The sequence below is a fragment of the Melitaea cinxia genome, chromosome 19, assembly GCF_905220565.1.
Source record: "Melitaea cinxia chromosome 19, ilMelCinx1.1, whole genome shotgun sequence".
NCBI lineage: Eukaryota > Metazoa > Arthropoda > Insecta > Lepidoptera > Nymphalidae > Melitaea > Melitaea cinxia.
In genome coordinates this window covers 3023477-3046209 of record NC_059412.1, presented here as the reverse complement: position 1 = coordinate 3046209, position 22733 = coordinate 3023477, and the positions used below count along the sequence as shown (strand labels likewise).

Here is a 22733-nt window from a genome sequence, read left to right as displayed (position 1 = left end):
TGTCTTGTATTTGTTAACTTTTTCACAGTATTATTAACAAACAATTGCAATGGTTTTGTGAACAAAAAGGTCTTTTCTCAAGGAATACTACAGGTTTTAGAAAATAATATTCGACTTACGATAACCTTTCTTCATTGGTTACTAATATACAGACTTGATTTTCTGACAAAAAATGCACAGTAGGATGTTTTCTGGACATAGATAATGCGTATAATAATACTGATATTACATCACTACTTAAAATAATAAATGATCTATGAATAGGAATTAAAATATGCACATATTTGTGGATTTTTTTTACAGAAAGACGGCTTACTATACAACTAAATGATGGTATCATGTGTCGTTATACAGGCCGTGGTTTGGCGCAAGGTGATCCTATTTTACAACTCCTTTTTAATCAGGCTACATTGCATGTTTCTAGATATATAAAAAACGTTATATGTCCCAATACGCAGACGATTTTGCCCTATATACGACTGGTATAAATGCAGAGGTGTGTAGTCATAAATTACAAATAGCATTTAACGTTTTATCACAGTTACTTTCAAATCTGGGTTTAGAAATATCTCCACCTAAAAGTAAAGTGTGCATTTTTAAAAGAGGATGGAGACGGGAATCTGTATACCTTACTTTAGGAAATCAGGATTTGCAGTCGGTGGACAGTGTTAGATATTTAGGAATGTCGTTGGATAAGTCGTTGAAATGGTCAAAACACATTAAAGAAATTATAGAAAATGTCGCAGTTTTTAAACATCTTCAGAGTTTTTGTGGGATCGGGTTGGGGTATACACTCATCACACTTACGCCGTTTGTACATAGCTATTATTAGAAGTAGGTTAGACTATGGTAGTTTTTTTTATGATACATGTATGTGGTAAGACTCTTTTAAACAAACTTGATGTAATACAGAACCAATGTATGCGAATAATAGGTGGTTTTATTAGAACTACAGCTATTTATGTTATGGAATGCGAATTAAACTTACCTCCTCTAAGTTTTTGTAGAAAATATTTGGCAGGGACCTGTTTATTAAAATGTAAATCATTAAGAAGTAAAGATGTGCGTTATTTATTTAATAATTTAGAAAATCGAATCAACAATAGTTATTGGAGAGATAAAAAAACCCCTGCTCCTGCAATTACATCAAGTTTTAAAAAATAAACAGGTTTATAGTAGTGATAAATTAGAAATGTTTTCTCTTCAGACCCGGGTTAGTAATATGGATCTTGGGCCAGCTATTCAATCAAACATTGATGGTATCGTTGTAACTAAATATAATTATAGCAATAGTTTATTAGCTAATATGTGTAATTATTTCATACAAGAATTTTACAGACGGTTCCAAAGATCGAACAGGTGTAGGTGCAGCTTTTTATGATGTTCAAAATAACAGTCAGACTTGCTTCAAAATTACGTCAAATATCTCAGTAATGCGTCTGGAATTAATTGCCATAGCAGAAGCTTTGTCTTATGTTACTGATACTCCGGATCAGAATATAGTCATTTTATCGGACTCGAAAAGTGCACTACAGCACGTGGCTCGCTGCGCCTCAACCGTTCGATGATTTCCGATAGCATACTCTTTAATGCGGTCTATGTATGAAATGATTGCACAAAATAGAAAAGTGATACTGCAATGGATACCTTCACATGTCGGCATTCCAGGGAATGAAAAAGTGGACAACTTAGCTCGAAACGCAATAGTAGAGGGAATAGAATTACACTGTGTACCATACTTTTCGGAACTACTGGGCTCGTTAAAAGATATGTGTTGGAAGGAGTGGAAAGAATATTTTGATGAAAGAGCCTTAAGCAAAGGAATATGTTACAAAACTATTCAACCGGCTTTATCGCGGGGTCCCTGGTTTGTACAGGTTCATCATGTTTTAATGGAATTTGTACGAATCAAAACTGAAAGAAGTTTGTTTTTTTATGCGGTACCCAGCATTTAATTTAAATAATGTGGGGGTATTCAACAGTATCCTGGCTTCTCCAACTTCTGAAGAGGCTAGAAATGTTTATAAATTAGCCCTAATATATTTAAAGAGACGTTATTGATGTAGTCAAGAACGATGGAGGTGACATGGTCACTGTGTGACAAAACCTACAATTTTTTTTAAGAATAAAAAAAGTTCCATAACCTTTAATGAATTCGATGGAAAATGTACTTTTAATTTACCCTTATCTGTGGGGTTTACACCTGAAGATATATACAAGATGTTTGTCACAGATGAGATGATTGATATAATGGTATCTGAAACAAATGCTTACGCACAAGTATATACAAATAAATGAACAAAATATGAAACGTAATTCACGCATGAAAAAATGGAGTGACACCAGTTCTCAGGAAATGAAAACATTTTTGGCTGTTTTAATGGCAATGGGTTTGTGTTAAGTTCCTAATTTAAATTTGTACTGGAGCAGAAACAAATTGTATCGAAACGAGTTTATATGTTCAGTAATGACTAGAGAAAGAAGTATGAGTTGGAGGTTTATACAGGAAAAAAACTGAGAAAAAAGAATTAGAACACATTAAAAAAGTAGTGTTAAGACTGAAGAGAAATCTAACAGAAGTGGGAAGAATCGTAATAGTAGACAATTACTACACATCGTTGGGCCTGGCAGAAGATCTTCTGTCACAAAAAAAAAAAAACATTTATATGCGGAACACTTAATAAAATACAAAAATATCTGCCAAAGACAGTTACCAGTTACAAATTGAACAAAGGCAAAAATATTGGAAAAATGAATAAAAAGGGCGTTAAGGTAATTAAATGGATGGATAAACGGAATGTTTTGATGTTGACTACGTGCAAAGATCACGATGATAACCTGACAGATACTGTAAATAAGAAGAGAGAAACCGACGAATGCATAAAAAAACCACGATGTGTTCTGCTGTACAATAAAACAAAAACAAAAAAAGAATTTACTTTTATGACCAGCCGGCCTAGCATGCATACAACGAGATATCTCTTGACGAGAGAGAGAGATAATGTCTACATCGAGTATTTTCTCGATTACCCTAACATGCGCACTACGAGAGACAAAATCTCTTCCGAAGACTTCGCCTTGTCGAGTAGAGAAACATTATCAACCATAATCACAACTGAATATCATTCTTATTTCTTATGTCGTAAAGTTGAATTTACAAGGTTATTGACCAATCGTGCCAAACCGGGATGAGCCAACGTTTGTATAATTTCAAACGAGTGACACATGTTTTATTTAACAATGTTCTCGGCCTTTTGGCTAAGATAAAAAGTGTATATCTAATTTAAAAAATCTAATATGGAAAATAAAACGGCGTAAGGAAATGAATTTAATTATATATGTAAAACAATATGCTCGTGTTGTGCTTTATATCTTGTCGCACATTAGATAATTGTAATTCTATCACGCATCGTTTTTTTTTTTTTTTTTTTTAATTTTTAAAATTTTTTGAATTTTTGAATTTTTTTTTTGATTATTGATTTTACTTTTATTCTATTTAATTTTATTTTTACTTATTGATTTTTTTAATATAATTTTGTTTTGTTTTTTATTCTGAATGTTGTCTTGTCTTGTTGTACTAACCCAATATGGACTTATACTTTGGTCTGAAATAAAGTATTATTATTATTATTATTTAGAATAAGAAGAAATTACCGAAATTATATAATTATAATAGGGAAACGCCATGGTATACAAAAAATAGGCACCCGGTTTTATTTATTTTTTATTTATCGTCTTTCTCGTCGATAATATTGAAGACGAGAAGTTTCTCTTCCTAAAACGGCAAAATTCGACAAAATTACGATGTCATGTTAGCTTCCGTAGAGATAAATATCACAGATCACTAAAATTTAATGATTATCTCTTCTATTGACGTAACGAGAAGAGTATCACATGCACGCATGTTAGCTACTGTAGACATAGAGAGATAATACGAGAAAAGGGGTAGACAAAATTTTGTCGTGGCGTGCATGCTAGGCCTGCTGATGTCTTCTTATTATACAACGTTGAAGAGAGGAATCAAATGGTGGAGAAAAATTTTAATAGAACTAAAATTCGGTACGGCGCTAAATAATGCCTGGATTGTGTTTAATTCAATCCAAAATTATGGAAAAAAATTACCAAAAAGACTCTTTGTGGAGAACCTTATAGTATCTTTAACAAAAAAAGGAAATTGATGACATCTCACGTAATGTAATACTCAGATTTCTAAATCTTGCTCTTGACAGTTAAAATAAGTAAATTTTCAATAGGCTGACGATTGTCAACGTGTCGAAGCTTTCATAAACTAAGACTTGACATTTGGTCATTATTTAGTTATTACCTACTCTTTCAATATTTTAAGCATAAAGCAAACTCATTCATTTCATGCATTTATACCTTTTCATTGTTATTCTCATCTACTATTTAACTTTAGTAACAATACCAGTTTTATTACATTATCTTAACATTTTTGTTATTTTTCAGAACCTGAAAGCAGCGCACATTGCCTCGAAAATGGTGAAAAACGAAGAAGATGTGTTGGTTGTTACCAGAAACTACACATATCTTTACCATGTCGTGAAGCTGACAAAAAATCCATAAAGATTTTGACTCAGTGCACTCAGTGTAAAAAATCTTATTGTCTACTCTGTTTCAATGAAAAACACTCATAAATAAGTATAAAATATATTTTGAGATTTTTTTTTTTAAAATTGATACTGTTTTTTTTAGGTTAATTCACGTTCTATTAAGTGTATTTTTAAATAACGAGGCAGGAACGAGGATAAATAGGATTGTTTCTTTTCTACTTCTTGTTTCCTTTTTTTTCTATTCTCTGAACCACATTAAGATTTTCACACAAAAATAAATAGATAGATAAAACGTTTATTACAGCAAGACAACACACATACATTTTTACAACATGACGACACAAGAGTATAATACAAAAAACGGATATATGTATATTAAAATAACATTTCTACAACATTTCAACACAAAAAAACGGATATACATACTAGTCACCTCAAGCACATAGTTTTATACACTAATGCATATGAGTGTTGTCATTACACAGAGGGTCCAAGCTCAGTGTGTAGACACTGATTTTCAGACTTCACACAGATAAATAGGAAAAAAACAAAAACAAAACGGTAAAAAAAATATAAACTAAAAAAATATATAAAAACAAAAAAATGATATTGAGGTTTCTAATATCTACAGACACACTTCAAAGAGAGACACTTCTAAAGTGGTAAAATGTGTTCCCCCGTAACTTCTAAAAAAAGAGAAATATAAAACTATAAAATATATATGATGTACATACATTGTTTTAGCGCCAGAAAATGGATTTTAGTCTGTTAAAGGAGGTGGGGTCTAAGAGACCGCGTGTAGCCCTAACGTATGGTTACGGTGCGGGCCGATAACACCTCGTGCTGCAGGAATGGAAAGTATGCAAAAATTGGTGCCGCAGCGAACGTGTTAACTAAGGATCTGTGGACGTCCAGAGTTAATGATGTTTATATTGCCATAACTGGCCATTACATAACAGAACAGCTAGAGATGAAATTGGTTTTATTGAAATGTGCAGCATTCCAAGGTGCACACACTAGTGAAAATATACAAATTGCGTTACAAGAAACTACCGAAGACAACATCTCTAACAAAGTCAATTTTGTAATAAGTGACAATGCACCAAATGTAAAAAAAGCCATAAAGGACTTGGGCTGGAAATATTATGGCTGCTACAGTCACGCTCTAAATTTAATAATACAAGACAGCGTAGGAATTGTACAAGATATACTTGATAAGGTAAAATATATAGTTCGTCATTTTAAAACTAGCACCAGTGCTTTAGAGAGGTGTATTTCCTTCAATAGAAGGTGCAAACCCAGTAAAAACCTGATCAAATACCGAAGCGCCTAATTCAAGATGTTCCAACAAGATTGAATTCGACTTTTCACATGCTGGAAAGATTTGTAGAACTCGAAAGCTACATACGTGCCACGATCGCAGTTTTAAATAGAGATCTACCCATTATATTAAATGAGGAGTGGATAATGTTAACAGAGCTTTGCAGAGTATTAAAACCATTTGATGAGCCACTAAAACGATGAGTGGAGAAAATTCTATTACGGCCAGCACAATTATTGTAATGACCAGGTGCTTAAAAGGATCCAGTGACCAGCTTATGGGAGAAACCTTTTGCAACGTAACTAAATCAGTTATTTGCAATAGAAATAAAGAAATAATATAAATAGAAACGCGTTTCGAAGGGTTAGAGCGAAGTGCTACCTTTAGTATTTGCACATTCTTAGACCCCCGTAACAAAATTAATGTATTTTCAGACCCAGTTCCAGCTACTAGAACCAGAAAAAATGTTGAATAATTAGTGGTGGAATGGTGGCGCTTAAACCGTCACATTTATCCCAACCTAGCGTTTTGGTACAGAAATACGGGAATATAGTGGCTACTTCCGTTCTTTGTGAGCGGATATTTAGTAAAACAGGCCTCATAATTAATAACCGTCGCACCCGTCTTAAAACACATAAAGTGGCTCAGCTCACTTATTTAAATGTGAATCTGGATCCAAACCGATTCATAATGTAAATAAAATTATTTTGTATAAATATTTTGTATTTAGATCTCGAAAAATAATTAAAAACTGAACACAAAATCAAATGACCTTCTCTAAATACGCCTGCATCGACTATTACGTCTATACAAAAATCAAAAAAGTAATTTAAATAACATGTTTTGCAGCCAGTCCTAAGCCTGGATAAAGTATGACCGGAAGTTAATTTGATTATACTATCCATCAATACTAATTTACGTAACGGCATTCGTATGTGTATTAAGTTACTTCATAACCATAATACAAACAAAAAGTATCATTATGTTTTTTTATATCATTTAAAAAACAATAAAGTAAATATCCCGTTTTCGAATAATTTTCGTAATAGAAGTAACCATGTTAATCTAAAATCTTAAAAAAAATAATAACAAAACCATTTTCTTGAAAGTAATTATTAGTAATTGTCGCAATACTTTCGACACATATTACAATATCCTTATTTAAATAGTTTAAGGTATTTTGAGAAGTATTATACTCTCTAAAAGTTGTGAACAGGTGTATGGCTTCAGGGTCATCTGTTAAAAATACCTTTCGGCAATTTTTACAGTCACTATTTCTTAGTTTTTTTAAAAATAAAGCCACACACATATGCACAAGCTTGTGCTTCTGGAGTCGCCTGTTCCACTGCTTCAACTGCATCAGTTACAATGACTTCCAGGTCTAGATTAGCAGAATTTTCTGCAGTCAAATTTTCAATAGCTGCATGTTGCTGTTGTTGAAAATCTGCCGTTAAAAACGTTGAAAGATTATTTTCTAACATGGCAGTACCATTTTCACAATTTTTTTTTTATCCCATGTATGCCTTAAATTGGTTATAATAGCCGTTTTAACCCCTGCCACAAATTGTTCTATTGTGGGATTATAATTGCACCCACAGTTATATCTGATGCAGCCGAAACAGTTTTCCAACGGATCTTGATTCAGACGACGCCGGCGCGTGGAAAGGCTCTTAATGTTTTTGGCCTGTAAATTGTTCCACAACCTTTCTATGGCATTTAAGGTGTGTACCCATCCTTGTTGAGAAGGAGGAATTGTTTTGCTCCAAAGGTATTTCATAGTAGAAATAAACCTTCTCATTTCACTAAAAAGGGCTATATGTGGACTCCGTGAAGTCAAGTTTGTGGAATGCTTTTTTCCTCTACGCAGGTCAGGGTTATCTGCATTGACAGCATCAAACAGCTCGTCTAATTTTGAGACAAAACTTGCAGTTGCATGTGCTTTATTTGGAAGTTCATCTGCAAAGAAATAGCAACTTATGAAACATACAAATTACTATTTACACATATACAGGGTTACTTGTAAAACACCAGCATCCTTGCAGGAAAAGGTAGCTAATATCATGTACAACAACATTTGTTCTACGACTTTTGATAATTTGTTAGATTTTATTTTCATACAAAAAAAATATTAATTTAATTTTCCGTTTGAATGTTATAAACTCTACGCGCATCCAAAGATTAGGTAAGCAGTTACCACTTGCGGGTGTGAATGTGAGGGGGGAGGTAGGGACGGAGCGGCGCTAGCGCCCTTGAACTTGAACTATTTCGCTAGCCGCGGCAGTCAGCGCGGCGACTTTGATGCGCCCGCGTCATATGATTTTGTATGCCACTTGTACTTATTTTATTCGTATCGATCGATGTATTGCATTGTATCTCTATCTCTAAAGTAATTTTATAACCATGGCGTACCGCTATTCTAATGTTGAATACACGGAAATGGTGAGGACGCTGGCTAGGTGTGATGACAATGTGTCAGAAGCCTGTCGGCAATATGCAGCTAGGTATCCGAATTTACCTACACCGAGCCGTGAGACAATGTTAGCAGCCACACAGCGACTACGAGATTACGGCCAGTTCCAGCACAGGATGAGGGATAGTGGCCGTCCCCCAAGGCGTACTGTACATGAACACGACGAGATCCTGGAGTTCTTTGAGGCGGACCCCGCAGCGAGCACAAATGACGCAGCGCAAAGATTCAATGTGTCACAGTACTTCGCGTGGAGTATCATTCACAATGAAGGCAAATACCCATTTCACCTTCATCGTGTTCAGGAACTCACCGAATCTGATAAAACAGCACGAGTGAATTTTTGTAACTGGTTGCTTGCTGAACGGCCTACAATTCTTTGGACTGATGAAGCCACATTTGGTACAGTGGGTTTATTCAATACACGTAACGAACATTTGTGGTGTTACGAAAACCCGCATGAACCCAGACCACATAATTATCAGCACCGATTCAGCGTGAATGTTTGGGCGGGAATAGTAAATTCCACGTTACTGGGCCCCGTTTTCTTAGATCGACTTAATGGTGAAACATATTTACAGTTTCTCACTGAAACGCTGCCAGTGTTGGAATACGAAAGTATACCTCTCGCCTACTTACGAGATATGTATTTTCAACATGACGGCGCACTAGCGCACTATTGTCGTGAGGTACGACAACATTTAAATACGGTGTATCCTGGTCGATGGATTGGACGTGGGGGACCTCGTGCATGGCCCCCAAGGTCACCGGACATTACACCAATGGACTTTTATTTATGGGGACACGTTAAAACAATAGTGTACAGTGGTCGCGAAATTACGAGCCGTGACATGCTCATTAACAAAATAATTTGTGCGTTCAATCAAATAAAAACTAATTCGGAAGTGTTAGCACGTGTTAGTGAACAGCTGATTTTTAGATGTGGTCTGTGTGTTGGTTGTGATGGTGACTATTTTGAACGCTATGTGCGCGATAGGCACCGACATGCAAGGGACTTTAACCTTAGAGGTAATATTTAGTTTGTAAATATTATTTTATTGTCAATTATTTTTTATTTTTTAATTATTGTAAATACGTTGATTCCACTTTTTAAATACGCCTACATTAAACAATGAAAAGTGAATAATACCTAGCTGCCATTATTTGATATTAAATTGGTTTAATTAAACTTTAGTAAACGTTAAAGAATAATTAGCTACGTTAATAATTTTCACATATTTTCGATGTTCAGAATTCAGATAGCTAATCTAGATACCTACTTTTTTATAGTATAGGTGGGGAACCGGATAACTACCGGATGTCTACCGCACAACCAGAGGTTATGCAGATCAGATATGTTGCCGTTTTGCCCTCCTATACATACGATTTATTTATTTATTTTGTTTAATATAGCCAGTCCTAAGCCTGGTAAAGTATGAAGGGATTGTGGACTCAGTGTACGTATTGCAGGGGCATGATAAAACAAAAATTTGATTTTTCACTTAAGTTACTGCGACATACATATTGTGATACTGCCTACAAACCCACCAAGCAATTTATATTAATTTTATTAACTAGAATTATCGGGCAGAAAAGGTGTTATTTATTACTATTATTAGCAGTGCAAGAGCGCGCGAGCGCGCGCGAGCCTCGCACAGTCCTTTCGATAATGAATGAAACATAGACTTACAAATGTCAGGACAGTACAATAAAAGCTTAAAAAATCATTTTTAATTAATGTATTGAGTTATATCAAAAGTCGTAGAACAAATGTTGTTACTTATGATGTTAACTATCTTGTCCTACAAGGATGCTGGTGTTTTACAAATAACCCTGTATATTCTTCATGCTCTACTACATATGCTACATTCTCTATGCTCCGTGGCAACACGAGCGAATGACTCTGACACTTGACTGACACCTGACTTAATTTTTTTACGCTTTCGATTGTCACCTTAAAAAATAAAAGTAGTGGTTTTTTTATAATTAGAATCTCTTAAGATAAAAGCATTATACCAATTGCAAATTATGATAGCATTGCATACTCTTATTATGCAACATAAGTACATAATAAAAAAACCTTAAAAAGAAAGACAAAAAAAAAAACGTTTTGGTAATCCAATAATTCGTTTTTCTCACCTAGCAACATTTGAAGTGTCCCTATAGAACAGAATAAAGTACTAGGGCACAGGAAAACAAAAATGTTTCAATTTATTAATCAATTTACTATCCCATGGTAAAATAACGAATCGTTTCGCCATTTGGAATGAAAAAACTTGAAACGAATATTGATAAATATTTCAATAATGTAACGGACCGTAAAGTTCAGGCCCATTTTCGTCCGTGGCATTTGGTACCATTCCTGCAACATATGTTTCCATTAACGACAAATGCATTCGCACGTCGTTTACATCAACTTAATATTTTTTGTTCTTTGGCATTTAAGATATCTTTGGCTTTGTTTATCTCTTCTTTTGTTAGTTCTAAATAAACCAGTTGTACAAAGCATTCTAAAATTGTCACATATGCTGTGTAGATGTGCTCATGTAATAAGTACAACTTTGGTTTTTCTGCCTGCATTTCTTTATTCACATCTGTGAATATTGGTAAAGCAAATCGTGGGAATTCCAAGTATAATTCGGTTGTCAGTTCCATGGCTTTTGTTAAAATGCTTTGGGCAGAAAGAAGACGATCTGTAAACACTGCTGATTGGAAATATAATTTTATAGTTGAAAGTTGTTCCAACAATCTATTCACGGCATCGTTCACCGATAGCCATCTGGTTTGTGCAGGGTGTAACATTTTATGTGGTTTTATATTTGTAAACGCCTGAAAAGTATTAAAATCACCGATGCATTTAGGTGAATTTTGGATGTGATTGAAAACTTCGCGGCAAAAATCTTCAAGACCCCTCGGTAATTTTTCACGAACCTGGGATGCGCAAAGCGCAAATGAATGGCATATACATTTCATTGTGAAAAGATTAGGTACGTCATTCTTCAAATGAGTGATCATCGAGTTATTTCTAAAAATATCTTTTTGTATGGAATTTCTTTTTCATTAAAATATCCGACAGTTTTTTTTTTTTTTTTGTACTAAACTTTCGCTGAGCCGTCGGTGATCGGTATCAAAGCTAGAAATCTATCTTCTACTTCATAATTTATATTAACTATCCTCGCTATTAAAGCTAAATGCTTGATTGTCAACTTATCTGTGCTCTCATCTACCATCAATGCAAACTCGTTTTCCTGTAATTTTTTATGAAGTTTTCTTCAGCGGTTTTTCCTGTCACATTTACTACAATAGATCTTGCTTTTGTTCGGCTCATAGATAAGTATTCAGCAGTTTTTGAATCAGGACATACCGATTTTTAGCTCAGGAGTATTAGGTTTTAAACGTAAAATCTCTTTTAACTAGCTAAATATTTGCATACGTACTCATAATACATAGAAATTTAATGTCCTAAAACTCCCCACCCCTCCGCTTGCGTTCCTAAATACACCCCTGTCCCCTTCCCATCCCACTCGTGCTTATGGGAATCGAGTAAACAACGCCCGCCGCGTACACATTCGGCCATCGGCCTTGTTTTACTTGATACGTGTCACTTTTTGCAACGACCCGAGCGATCGCGCGGCCTTCAATTAGTATTTCTGCCTTTACATGGCGTTTTATTTTTCGTTTCTATAGTTGGTTCGAAGTAGTGAACAACGATGAATGAGTGTTTATTGTGTAATCTTTCACTTGAAACTGGCAAAGTGGTAACAGTGAACAGAGGCAATGAAACATTAATAAAGGCGAGCATGGCCTTGAAAATGCGTTAAAACAAACGAATCCGCTTACTGTGCACGAACAATGTAGAAAAAACTATACTCGGCCATCATTTATTAAAAGCAGCAAAACTACTACGGATAGTAATGTGTCACATACAATATTGACACGGTCTAGTGTATCTACTTTTGACTTCAAAAAATCGTGCGTTATCTGTAGAAACGAAGCTGATATTGAAAAAGAAAAAAAGCGTCCTCAAAAATACAGACGTACAATATGTGAGGATAGCACTTTAAATCTAATAAATAAATTGACCTCTGTTGCCGACAAACGTGGTGATGATTTCGGTAAGGGAGTCAAAGAAAGAATATCATGAATTATTGATTTAGTGGCAGCAGAAAGCCGTTACCCACAAAGACTGTTATGTAATTTTTTTACAAATTCCAAGGGACCGTACTAGGCCTCCGTTAAATAAAAAAGAACTAGCATTTCAGAAGCTTCGTACTGAAATCGAAAGCGGCGATGAATGTCAGTATTTATTATCAGACATTATTGAGCGCATGTCTCAAATTCTCGACGGAGATGATGGGTATACCTACTACTCAATATCTAAAAGAAAAACTTATTCAACATATTGGGAAAGATTTAATAACAACCAGTTGTCCTAAGCGCGGTCCTGTGAATCTGTGGATAAAATAATTCACAGAAATTGGTTCCAAGAGACACTATCTGATCAGTACAAAGAGCGTCTAGGAATAGTATCAGCAGCAGCAGCTATAATTAGAGAAGATATATGTTCTCAAGCTTACAATTTGACATCCTATTCTGTTGACGGCGGGGATGTTGGAGGACAAGATATTATCCCACAGACGTTACGCAATGGCATCAATATTACGAAAATAAGGAGAGAAAAAAAAGAAATGGAAGTAATGAAGAAAAAAAAAAAGATTAGAAGAAAGAAAGAAGAAGTAAGAAAACTTAAGGCTGCTCAGAAATTAGCTAACAAAAGTCAAAAGGTTGTGAAAAAGAAAACTAATAAGAATGATATCTAGAGTGGCTCAAGTACTGAAGAGGAATGGATATAATCTGCAGATAGCTTAGGTGATCTATCTAACTGACGATCGTGAGATTGACAATGAAGATTAAGATTTTATAAAAGGGGTGCTGATTCCAGTCCCGCTCCTGCGTCGCTATGTAAAGTTTTAAGCGTGGATTTCCAGCTTACGGTTTACACCGCGACGTTTTGAGAAAATCTTACCGGAACATTTATTGTCACAATGCCGCATTTAACACCTAGAGATAAAGAGCGGATGAAAGCGTTCAAAGTCTATCGTGGAACGCTATTTATGTATTACAACGAAAATATTAATGCCGCTACTTTGAGGGGCTTGATACCATATGGACAAGGCCCAAGTCCATTTGACCTTATGAAAGATGGCTATATTGAAAACTTCGTAAAAGAACTTGAAGAAAAGCATGGCGAAATCAAAATTGATATGATTAAACCTGAGAAGCCCATCTACCATCAAACGCCAAACATTCAGAAGACGATACACACACCAGAAATCATAACGTGTGATCCTATTTCGTATGAAACAGCAACAGAAGCCGTCAACGTATTATCACTTACTACAGCGCACTTCGTAGCTGTTGCTGAAGTTATAGAACATTGCGAAAATTCATTAGTGAATGAATCTCCATCTGATTACATCCCTGATGCCATCGTAAAACAGGATGTAACGTTAGTTAAGAACGAATTGGTTGGCACAGTCGATGTTGTTAACGTATCGACGTTTAATAAAGAAAAAGTCAATGCTGATGGATCCCTCAAGAAGACCATTCGACCTATGGCAAATTTTTATAAAAGGCGTGACAATAAACTAGGAGGTGATTCCAGACCGGATCAAGAATCCAGGTTTGAGACAGTTATGAATTTGGGCCTAATTGTAAGAAAACGGTATCGCGGCACATATAAGAAGGCGAACCGCGCGTATCGAGGATGTAAAGTTTCTCCTGACTTTTCGAAATTAAATCTAGATGAATTGCAAATAATTGGCAATTTTAGTGATTGTTCCACAAAATTAAAGTTAAAAGTTTTGTATCCAGATTTGTACTTTTCATCAGAGCCATGCGAAAAGAAATATTGCTATACTGCAATACATATAAATAAATATGATGGTCTAAAGAAGACGTTAAAACGACAACATGGAGATTCACTCGGAGACATCTTCCGATCACAGCGCTGTATTTGTGGAACATTATATTACCAACTCGTCATGGAGAACATTTTACATTACGATTATGCAGCAATTTTATTAAGAACCTCGAAATACGCTTACTGTATATTTAAAATTAAAAAAAAAAATTATTAAATTAAAATTATTAAATTTTAATTTTTTTACTGTAATTTTTCAGTATATATACTGATGAAGAAAATTACCATAACGAAAATAAGATCACGCCTGGTTATTTATTATGTAATTATTAACTTTCCTGGAAAAGGGAAGTTTCATAAGTTTTTTTGCGTTGTCCAATAAATATCGGGCAAAGAGATTGAAGTTATAGCAATGGTAAGCTGTGATGAAACCAAAACTGTATTTAAAGTAAAATGAAAAAGATATTAGTATTGTAAGTGAATAAATCAAATAGAAGTTCTCAATGCGCCAAAAATGATTGTTGCAGGTAATAGGATTAAGTAATAATAATTAATGTTAACAGGTGACTTGATGTGATATTACTTAATTATGTTTAAATTTTGAATACCTGTTTTAAAGTAATTAAAATGTCGAAAACTAATTAGACACAACAAACATTAACAAGCAATATGGCTAAATATTCATTTTCTGAGAATATTTTTTGTATGTTATTTGATTTGATTATAATTTGTTACTTAATTAAAAATTTTAAAGCACAAGCTGTGCTCGGTTTTCATTTCAAAGGATTTTTTTTATTTGTTTTGATACATATAACATGTATTATAGTGATGTTATAGTCATGTCTACTATTAGTGCCAATTGATGTCTATTTTGGTGGATTTGATTTTTGATCCTGTCATCTTTTAGTATCTCTTTCTATCTACGGCAAACCTTAGAAGAATGTAATTTTTAGTTAAAAATACGATAGTCTTAAAATATTTTATATGAAAAAGATAATTTCGAAATGTTACTCTCAACAGTAAAAAAAATTGTAACTGTAATTTTTTTTAATACATTTGATTTTTGAAAATGAAGTTTGATTTGTCCTTAACCCTAGATACATAACGTTTCTAGATAACCCCAATAGCATAACGTGAGGTCAATTTGTCACAACCAATTTTTAAACGATAACGGAGTTATTTTTTAATATTTCAATAAAGTTTGTTAAATAACGTGTTTAAATGTATTTAAAGAAATAAAATAATAATATCAAATAATTGTTTTTTTTTTTTATTATACTTAAAAACAAAAAAAGTTAAAAATTCTTAGAAAATGAAACATAAATTGAGTACCTCTTCTTCTCGTATCTAATAACAAATTTTTAATTTAAATAAATAAATTTATAATTTTTGATTTGGGACGCATGTGGTACATGCTTAATGCTAATATATGCTTTCACTAACAGAACCACACCCTAGTATAGTTCGCGTCATGTAAAAAGAACGCTGGCCTTGAAGCTGCGCAGAAGCGATTTATCGGTCTATTTGGTGGTACGGGGTAGGGAGACGGGAGTGTTTATCATGTGTCGCATGCTTGCCGGTGTGCTATTGGTTGACAGCGGTTGACAGTTCGACGTCGCACAGAGGGGTATTTGGCCCAAAAAGTCGATCAAAATTTATCTGTAGTTTCTTTTTATTTTAATTCTATTTGAACAAATAACTATAAAAATAAGCATTGGAGTTAAAAATAGTAAAATAAAGGTATATTAATAGGTTTAAAAATTAAACAGTCATTCATAATGTTATTTATGTTTAATTTTCCAAAAAGAAATTAATAAGAATTTGAAGAACCATCCCATCTTTCTTCATCTGAATTTCCATTGTTACTGGTTTAAAAGGTTTTGATTTTTTTGGAGGTTTGGGTCTGATGCAACTTAGAAATGGATCTGATTTTAATAAAAGTCTATTAATGACATCCATGTTGCACTGAATCCGGCTAAATTTCCTTGAAAACCTTTCCCTGTACTGTCTGAAATGTTTATTTCGTGCTTCTGCTGCTTCTTCCGACAGAGTTCCTATGGGTAAAAGCGCATGTTGGATAACTGTTGGGCCGTGTATCAATATTTTATGTACGGTAGGCGACATCGGATGCCATGAATACAACTGGACGTAAAGGTTGGCTGTATCTCGGCAGTAGACATCAAATTTGTTTATGTCGATCTCGTGTCCACAAGATATTACCTCCAGGACAGTAGCAAATCTCTCTGTTAAAGTTTTATTTATTCCTGTAATGCTTGCGGACGTTTCAGCATTAGCGAAGAACCTTCTGCTGGTGTTGCCATCGTTGCTGTTGCCATAATTAGCCTTAGATACGTCTACTATTAGTCCAAGCTCACTTCTGAATTTTTCTTGGATATGTTGCTTTCTTTCTTTTATAATATTCTTTTCAGCTTCTGTTCGGACTTGCCACTTTTTTATTGGTAGCTTATATGAAATATGCAGTATTGATTCAAAAAATCTGATTTTTGCATGCAAAATGGATAAACCAAATTCCAAATCTTTCGGGTCTATATGTATTCCTTCAAATTTTGATAAATTATTGAATTCTTTGGAGGTAGCTTTGCAAATATAGCATCGCATGGTCGAGGTTGTATTTGTAGCTGCATTGCAGACTTTACCATCTACCATGGTAAATAGCAATTTGTGGTTGACAACCACTTCTCCAGACCCCACAGTTATTTTGGTTCCTGATAAATGTTCGATTTGTTCTTTGTGATAGATTATTTCTTCATTTGTTATATCCTTTGATTCTTGAATGAATCTAATTCGCATTGGTCTGCAGAAGCGTGGTGAAGAGGGCGATGGGTTATGCCAAATTACTTTGTTATTGGTCTTACATACGAGCTGAAGGGGTACCAGTGAAGACTGAAAAATGTTGGCGTCAGAGTCACTACTACTGGAAAACCTTTGTTTAAATTGAGCTTGCTGGGAGCCATCACAACCCCATTTATAAGTGAGCTCCAAGTGAGCTGATTCTTCTTGTGTTAGTGATGTCAATACTTCTTCCAAGTACAAAATAAATCGTTTGGCTGTGTGATCCAGTAATGCCTGTAATTTTATTTCCGCACATGTTTCAGTGACACGGTAAGCGTCAGTACCTGGGTAGCAATCTGATTTTGCTTTTTGAAGGATGGAGTAGCACGGATATAGTTTCTTTGAACTTTCTCTTACGATTTCATATTGCTTTCTTGTTAAAGATGCTTCAACAAACATAGATAAGGCTTACGTTGGCGTTAATTGGGTAACTTTCCACTCAGGGGTATTCCTTTTTCTGAGTACATCTCGATATTTATTAGCACGTGATGGTGATGAAATTATATCTTTTATAACCTGTGCTCCACTAACATTCCCAGATTCTCTAAGTGCCATTTGACCAGCATAAACAAGACTTTGTGCCTGATTTTGCGTTCTCAAATGTACTGTTTTGCGACGTTTACTGCAATCGGTTAATTCTTCAAAGGCTTTCTTTGGACGGCCTACAATATTTGATGCACATTTCAATGGTATTTCGAGAGTGACTTGCAACCAATCATGGTATTTTTGTAAAAATACTTTCTCAGTTCTCTTAGAAGCCTGCCATTTTGCTTTCATTTCCGATTTAAGTCGCGAAAATTTTCGAAGAAACTGTTGCGTTTGCTCGGTCGGGATAGTAGATCGATTTATAATTTGCTTCTCGACTAAATCCAATTTTTTTGCAAAATCTTTTACTTCGTATTCTTTTGTCATGCGATAGATGTATTCCCGTGTCACAATCTTCAAACCAGACGGGCCTATAACAAGGAAAAGCTTAGATAAATAGAGGTAACCGCAAAAACAAGTATGTCCTGGCAAACCACAACTAAATTTTTATCTACTGAATTCATATTTTTGGCACTTTCTGGCAGCTGGTTTTTAAAAACACGCAAAGATTACACATCAAGTAAAAAGATGTAAAAGAAATTAGATCTCGGAAAGGTCCGGAAATATAACCAAGTAGCTTCTTAACATAATTACAAAACAAAACAAAAATGACAAAGTAGATCACTTCTCAAAAATCAACAGAACTAATTATGTTATATAAAAATTATAAAATAAGCTTATGATATAGTTTCTACATACCTGACTCTACAATATCCATTATCAAAATAACCACAGTTTACTTGATTGGACACAAAAACACTTATAACTTAACAGATTTTTTTTTTTTGTGTATTCACTTTGTAACAGTACGTGCGATTAGCAATGCGCTCAAAAGACGACTGATCATGCGGTGGTGAGTGATGCTTTACAAATAAATATAACAGAATATTGTTCCTTAGACCCTTACCGCCGGCCAGATAGCAATGGCTACCTGAAATTTGTTAGTTTATTATTTCCGACTTTTGATCGACTTTTTGGGTCAAATACCCCTCTGTGCGTCGACTCAAATTATTATCGCGCACAAAAGTTTTAAATTACAAAATTCTCCATTTACTATTTATTTCACTAAAAAACAATTATCAATTTATCATTTTAAACACATAAAAACTATTAAAATACGAATATCGAGAGTACAGATAATTATTATTTTTGAATACGACATTTCGATAACTAAAAAAATTTGTTATTGCTTTTGTTTAAAAAAAAAATGTGATATTGTAAAGTGATAATTATTATACTTATTTAGTCCGAATAATTCGCAATAACCAATAACCATTAACCAATAACCATTATACGAAGCCGCGAGTGAAAGCCTAATTAAAAAATAAAACAGTAGTACTTGTGCGCGAGTATACCCATGCGCAAACGCACCCCCTCCAGTTTCTTTCAGCGTTCTTTTTACATGACGCGAACTATACGTCAAATACCAACTCAATTGTAACACGTAACGAATCAGAACTTAATAATATAGATAAAAACTATTTAAAACCCTATAATGGCGTGGAAAAGTTAAATGATACAGAAGATCTGTTTACGTTGAGCGATTTAGATGATTCTGTCGCCGATGTCGACTATTTGCCGTCAAACTCTATCTATGATAGCTCCAGTTCTTATGAAAATGAATGCCCAACAACAAGCAATCCTATCAAATTTTATCTGACGCCACCCAAACTAACGTGGCAACGTGAAACTGAGGTTACTTCCAGTGTCAATAATAATGAGACAGTTTTTATTGCTTGCTATCCTGGTCCAATTTACACTGACAAACATTCAATCGAAAAATAAAATAACTCACAAAAAATAACGTACAAAAAAAAATCGTTAACACGTTGGTGGACAGTAACGTCCACGGACGTTCAGATAGTAAATAATGATACGACAGAACGCCTGTAGATGTCATAGTTATTACTCGTGTCACGGCAGTACGTCTGACGGCGTTTGATTTTCAATACTTTTACAAGGAAGAACATGTTGTAATGTCACCGCAAAAGTAATGCGGCTTTCCTACTGTCATCGTACATAGTTCTACAACATGTCAAGTTACACACACATTGACAGAATTCCGGTACCCCTCTCCCCGCACAGTACGCTCGTGGGCGTCGTGTTTTCATACATTTAGTCACGTAGTGCGCGTCGGCGGGAGGATTAGTGTCACCTCATACTTTCGCGCGCAAATAACGGTTCGAGTGCTAAGTTATCAACGTATTTTTGTGTTTTTATTTATCGAAACATTCAAATTCAATTCATGTAACTTACGTATAAGGTAATTGTGCTTCTAATATTAGTAGTTGCTTGTTTTGAATGCGGTTTTTTGGTATTGAAACAATAATGAATTTATCTGCAGATGGCGCCTGGAGATCCGTACGAAAGGGAACAAAAACGGTTGTTAGAATTGTTCAATGAAGTTGAAACTCCGGAATCTAGTGAAGATCCATATGCTGATGATGGGGAATACGGGTCCGACAAGGACTACTATCCTTCAGGCGACGAGTCGTTGAGTTCTGACGATGCTGCTGGACGCCGCCCACAAAAACACGCTAGTAACTCATCTGGTGAGTCTTCTTCGTCTAGTGATTCGGATGATAGTGAAAAAACATTTTGCCCTTCCGAGGACGAACAACGGAATGAGAATATTTCAGTTACCCAAAACCTTCATGTTTCGGAGGCGACGTCATCTGGCATTCCTTTATCGTCAAACGATCGGCTTATAAATCAAGATGATCGCCCCAATTCACCAGATATTTCTGATCAGCTTACTAGCCCAATCAGTCATGCTCCCAGGACATCTGCTGAGATACCTTCAGTAGTAGAAGGTTGGTCTGACACGGTGACCGATATACCTGATTTTAATTTTGATAACGCTGCTTCTGGTATTCAAGTAAACATTGATAACATAGAAAATGTTATGGACTTTTTTCATCTTGTTTTTCCACGGAATTTCGTTGAATATCTGGTAATATGTACTAATAATTATGGTAAATCTTTGTGCCAAACTAACAAACCACATACAAGATATAGCCGCAAAGCTGTCTTTCGTGAAACCAATTATGAAGAAATGCTGAAATTTCTAGGACTTAGCCTTCTGAAAGGTCATATAAAATGTCCTAAACAAAGGAACCTTTTTACTTTAACCAAAGCAATGTATTATCATCCGATCTTTACCTACACTATGTCAGGGCGACGGTATGAACAATTATTACGCTGTCTATATGCATCGGAATTGGAGGCTAAAGGACAACAGAAGATTATAAAATTCATAGATATGTTGACTATTAACTTCAGAAAAATATATAGTGCAGGCGAGAATTTGTCATTAGATGAGTCCCTACTTCTATTTCGGGGTCGGCTACATTTTCGACAATATATAAAGTCAAAAAAAGCCCGATACGGAATTAAATTCTATGAACTTACTACGTTTGATGGCTATGTACTCAATATATTGATGTACTCTGGTAAGGAAACAACAAATCAGAATATGGATGGCGATGAATCTAAGACAGAAAAACTAGTATTAAGGTTGATGCGGCCATATTTGCTTCGTGGTCATCACTTATTCATGGACAACTATTATAACTCTGTAAAGTTGTCACAGAAATTGCTTGATTTGAACACTCATAGCACCGGCACCTTACGTAAGAGTCGTAAAGATAATCCTAAATTTATTACGACAAAAAAATTGAAAAAAGGCGAGCATGTATGGGCTCGCAAAAACAAGGTATATGTTTCCAATTGGAAAGATAAACGCCCTGTCCTGATGGTTACAACTAAAGTTCATCCCTCGATTATAGAAGTTTCAAACAGATTTGGCAAATCCCGTTTAAAGCCTGCCGAAGTTGATACATATAACAGAAACATGTCTGGCATTGATCGTTGTGATCAGATGGTATCTTACTATTCTTGTCCCCGAAAAACCATCAGATGGTACAAGAAAGTAATATTTTACATGATGGACATTGTAGTGTGGAACGCCTTTTTTCTTTATAGAAAATATAAAAAAAATAATTCAAGCTTGTACTCGTACATAAACTACCGAGAAGAACTGATACAGGAATTTATTGGGCTGGACAAAAATTTGAAGGGAAGCGACTTGATAAAGACGTCCAGTATTCACGATAACAGGCGATTCCGACCCACGACGACATGCACTGCTAATATACCCGATAATGATGGGAGTGTAATTCAAGGTCACTGGCCAGAACAAATGCCTGCACGACCTGGAACTACAAAAAAATTTGCATTTTTGAAATGCAAATTTTGTACACAAAAAAAGATACGAAAGGAAACGAGTTATCGTTGTAAAGGCTGTTCTGATAAACCTCCTCTTTGCCCATCTTGCTTTGAACCATATCATGCAAGTTTACTAAATCCTGATGATGATTAAATTATATTGTAACGAGTTGATTTAAATAAGTTTTAACTTACAAGAAAATATTATTAATATTAAGGTCAGATTTTGTCATTAGATTGCTTCTTAAAATATAATGCTGGCAGACTACAATATTTTGATAATTTAATTTCGGAATTTAAAAAAGGCTGATTACATAAGTAAATTTAAATTAAAATTAACCTTATAGAATAGTATTGTGTTCAAGTTAGTACTTAAATAACATTGTTAGTGAAATGTTGCTGTGATTACTATCATAATACCTAGTGGTAAACGTACATCTAAAGCTAAAAGAGTTTTAATGTTTTATTTGAATTTCAATACAGGCAAGATAAAAAGATGATTATATTAGCAACTTGTTAATTATAAAAGAGGCTGATTAATTTTGTGATTATTATTAAACAAATTTATATATAAAATACTGGTTTTATTACTATTATCTGTATAATCAACTTTACGGCTATAGGCGTGTAGTCCCTATGCGTAGTTTTCATGACATGCAACATGACAGTACGCTCATAGACGTAAGCGCCTATAGGCGTTCTGTCACTCAACAACATTGTACATACAACCGCATTGACACTACGCCCATAGGCAATGTATGAGAATAAGAAGTGTCATTTAGGAAG

At 34.6% G+C, this 22733-nt stretch overlaps 1 protein-coding gene and 2 pseudogenes across 1 annotated transcript; all 3 read left to right on the top strand.

Annotated features, from left to right (window-relative positions):
* The first annotated feature begins 2045 nt into the window (after positions 1 to 2045).
* LOC123662897 lies at positions 2046 to 5161 on the top strand (annotated as a pseudogene).
* A 221-nt stretch (positions 5162 to 5382) lies between these two features.
* LOC123663059 lies at positions 5383 to 6699 on the top strand (annotated as a pseudogene).
* A 13365-nt stretch (positions 6700 to 20064) lies between these two features.
* On the top strand, positions 20065 to 22101 carry LOC123663058 (piggyBac transposable element-derived protein 4-like). The gene has a single exon (XM_045597798.1). It carries the CDS (start codon positions 20065 to 20067, stop codon positions 22099 to 22101), a length of 2037 nt encoding a protein of 678 aa, XP_045453754.1.
* The last annotated feature ends 632 nt before the right edge of the window (positions 22102 to 22733 follow it).

What these genes read in the sequence shown, in the direction of transcription:
- LOC123663058 (XM_045597798.1), top strand. Translation starts at nt 20,065, where the DNA reads ATGGCGCCTGGAGATCCGTACGAAAGGGAACAAAAACGGTTGTTAGAA.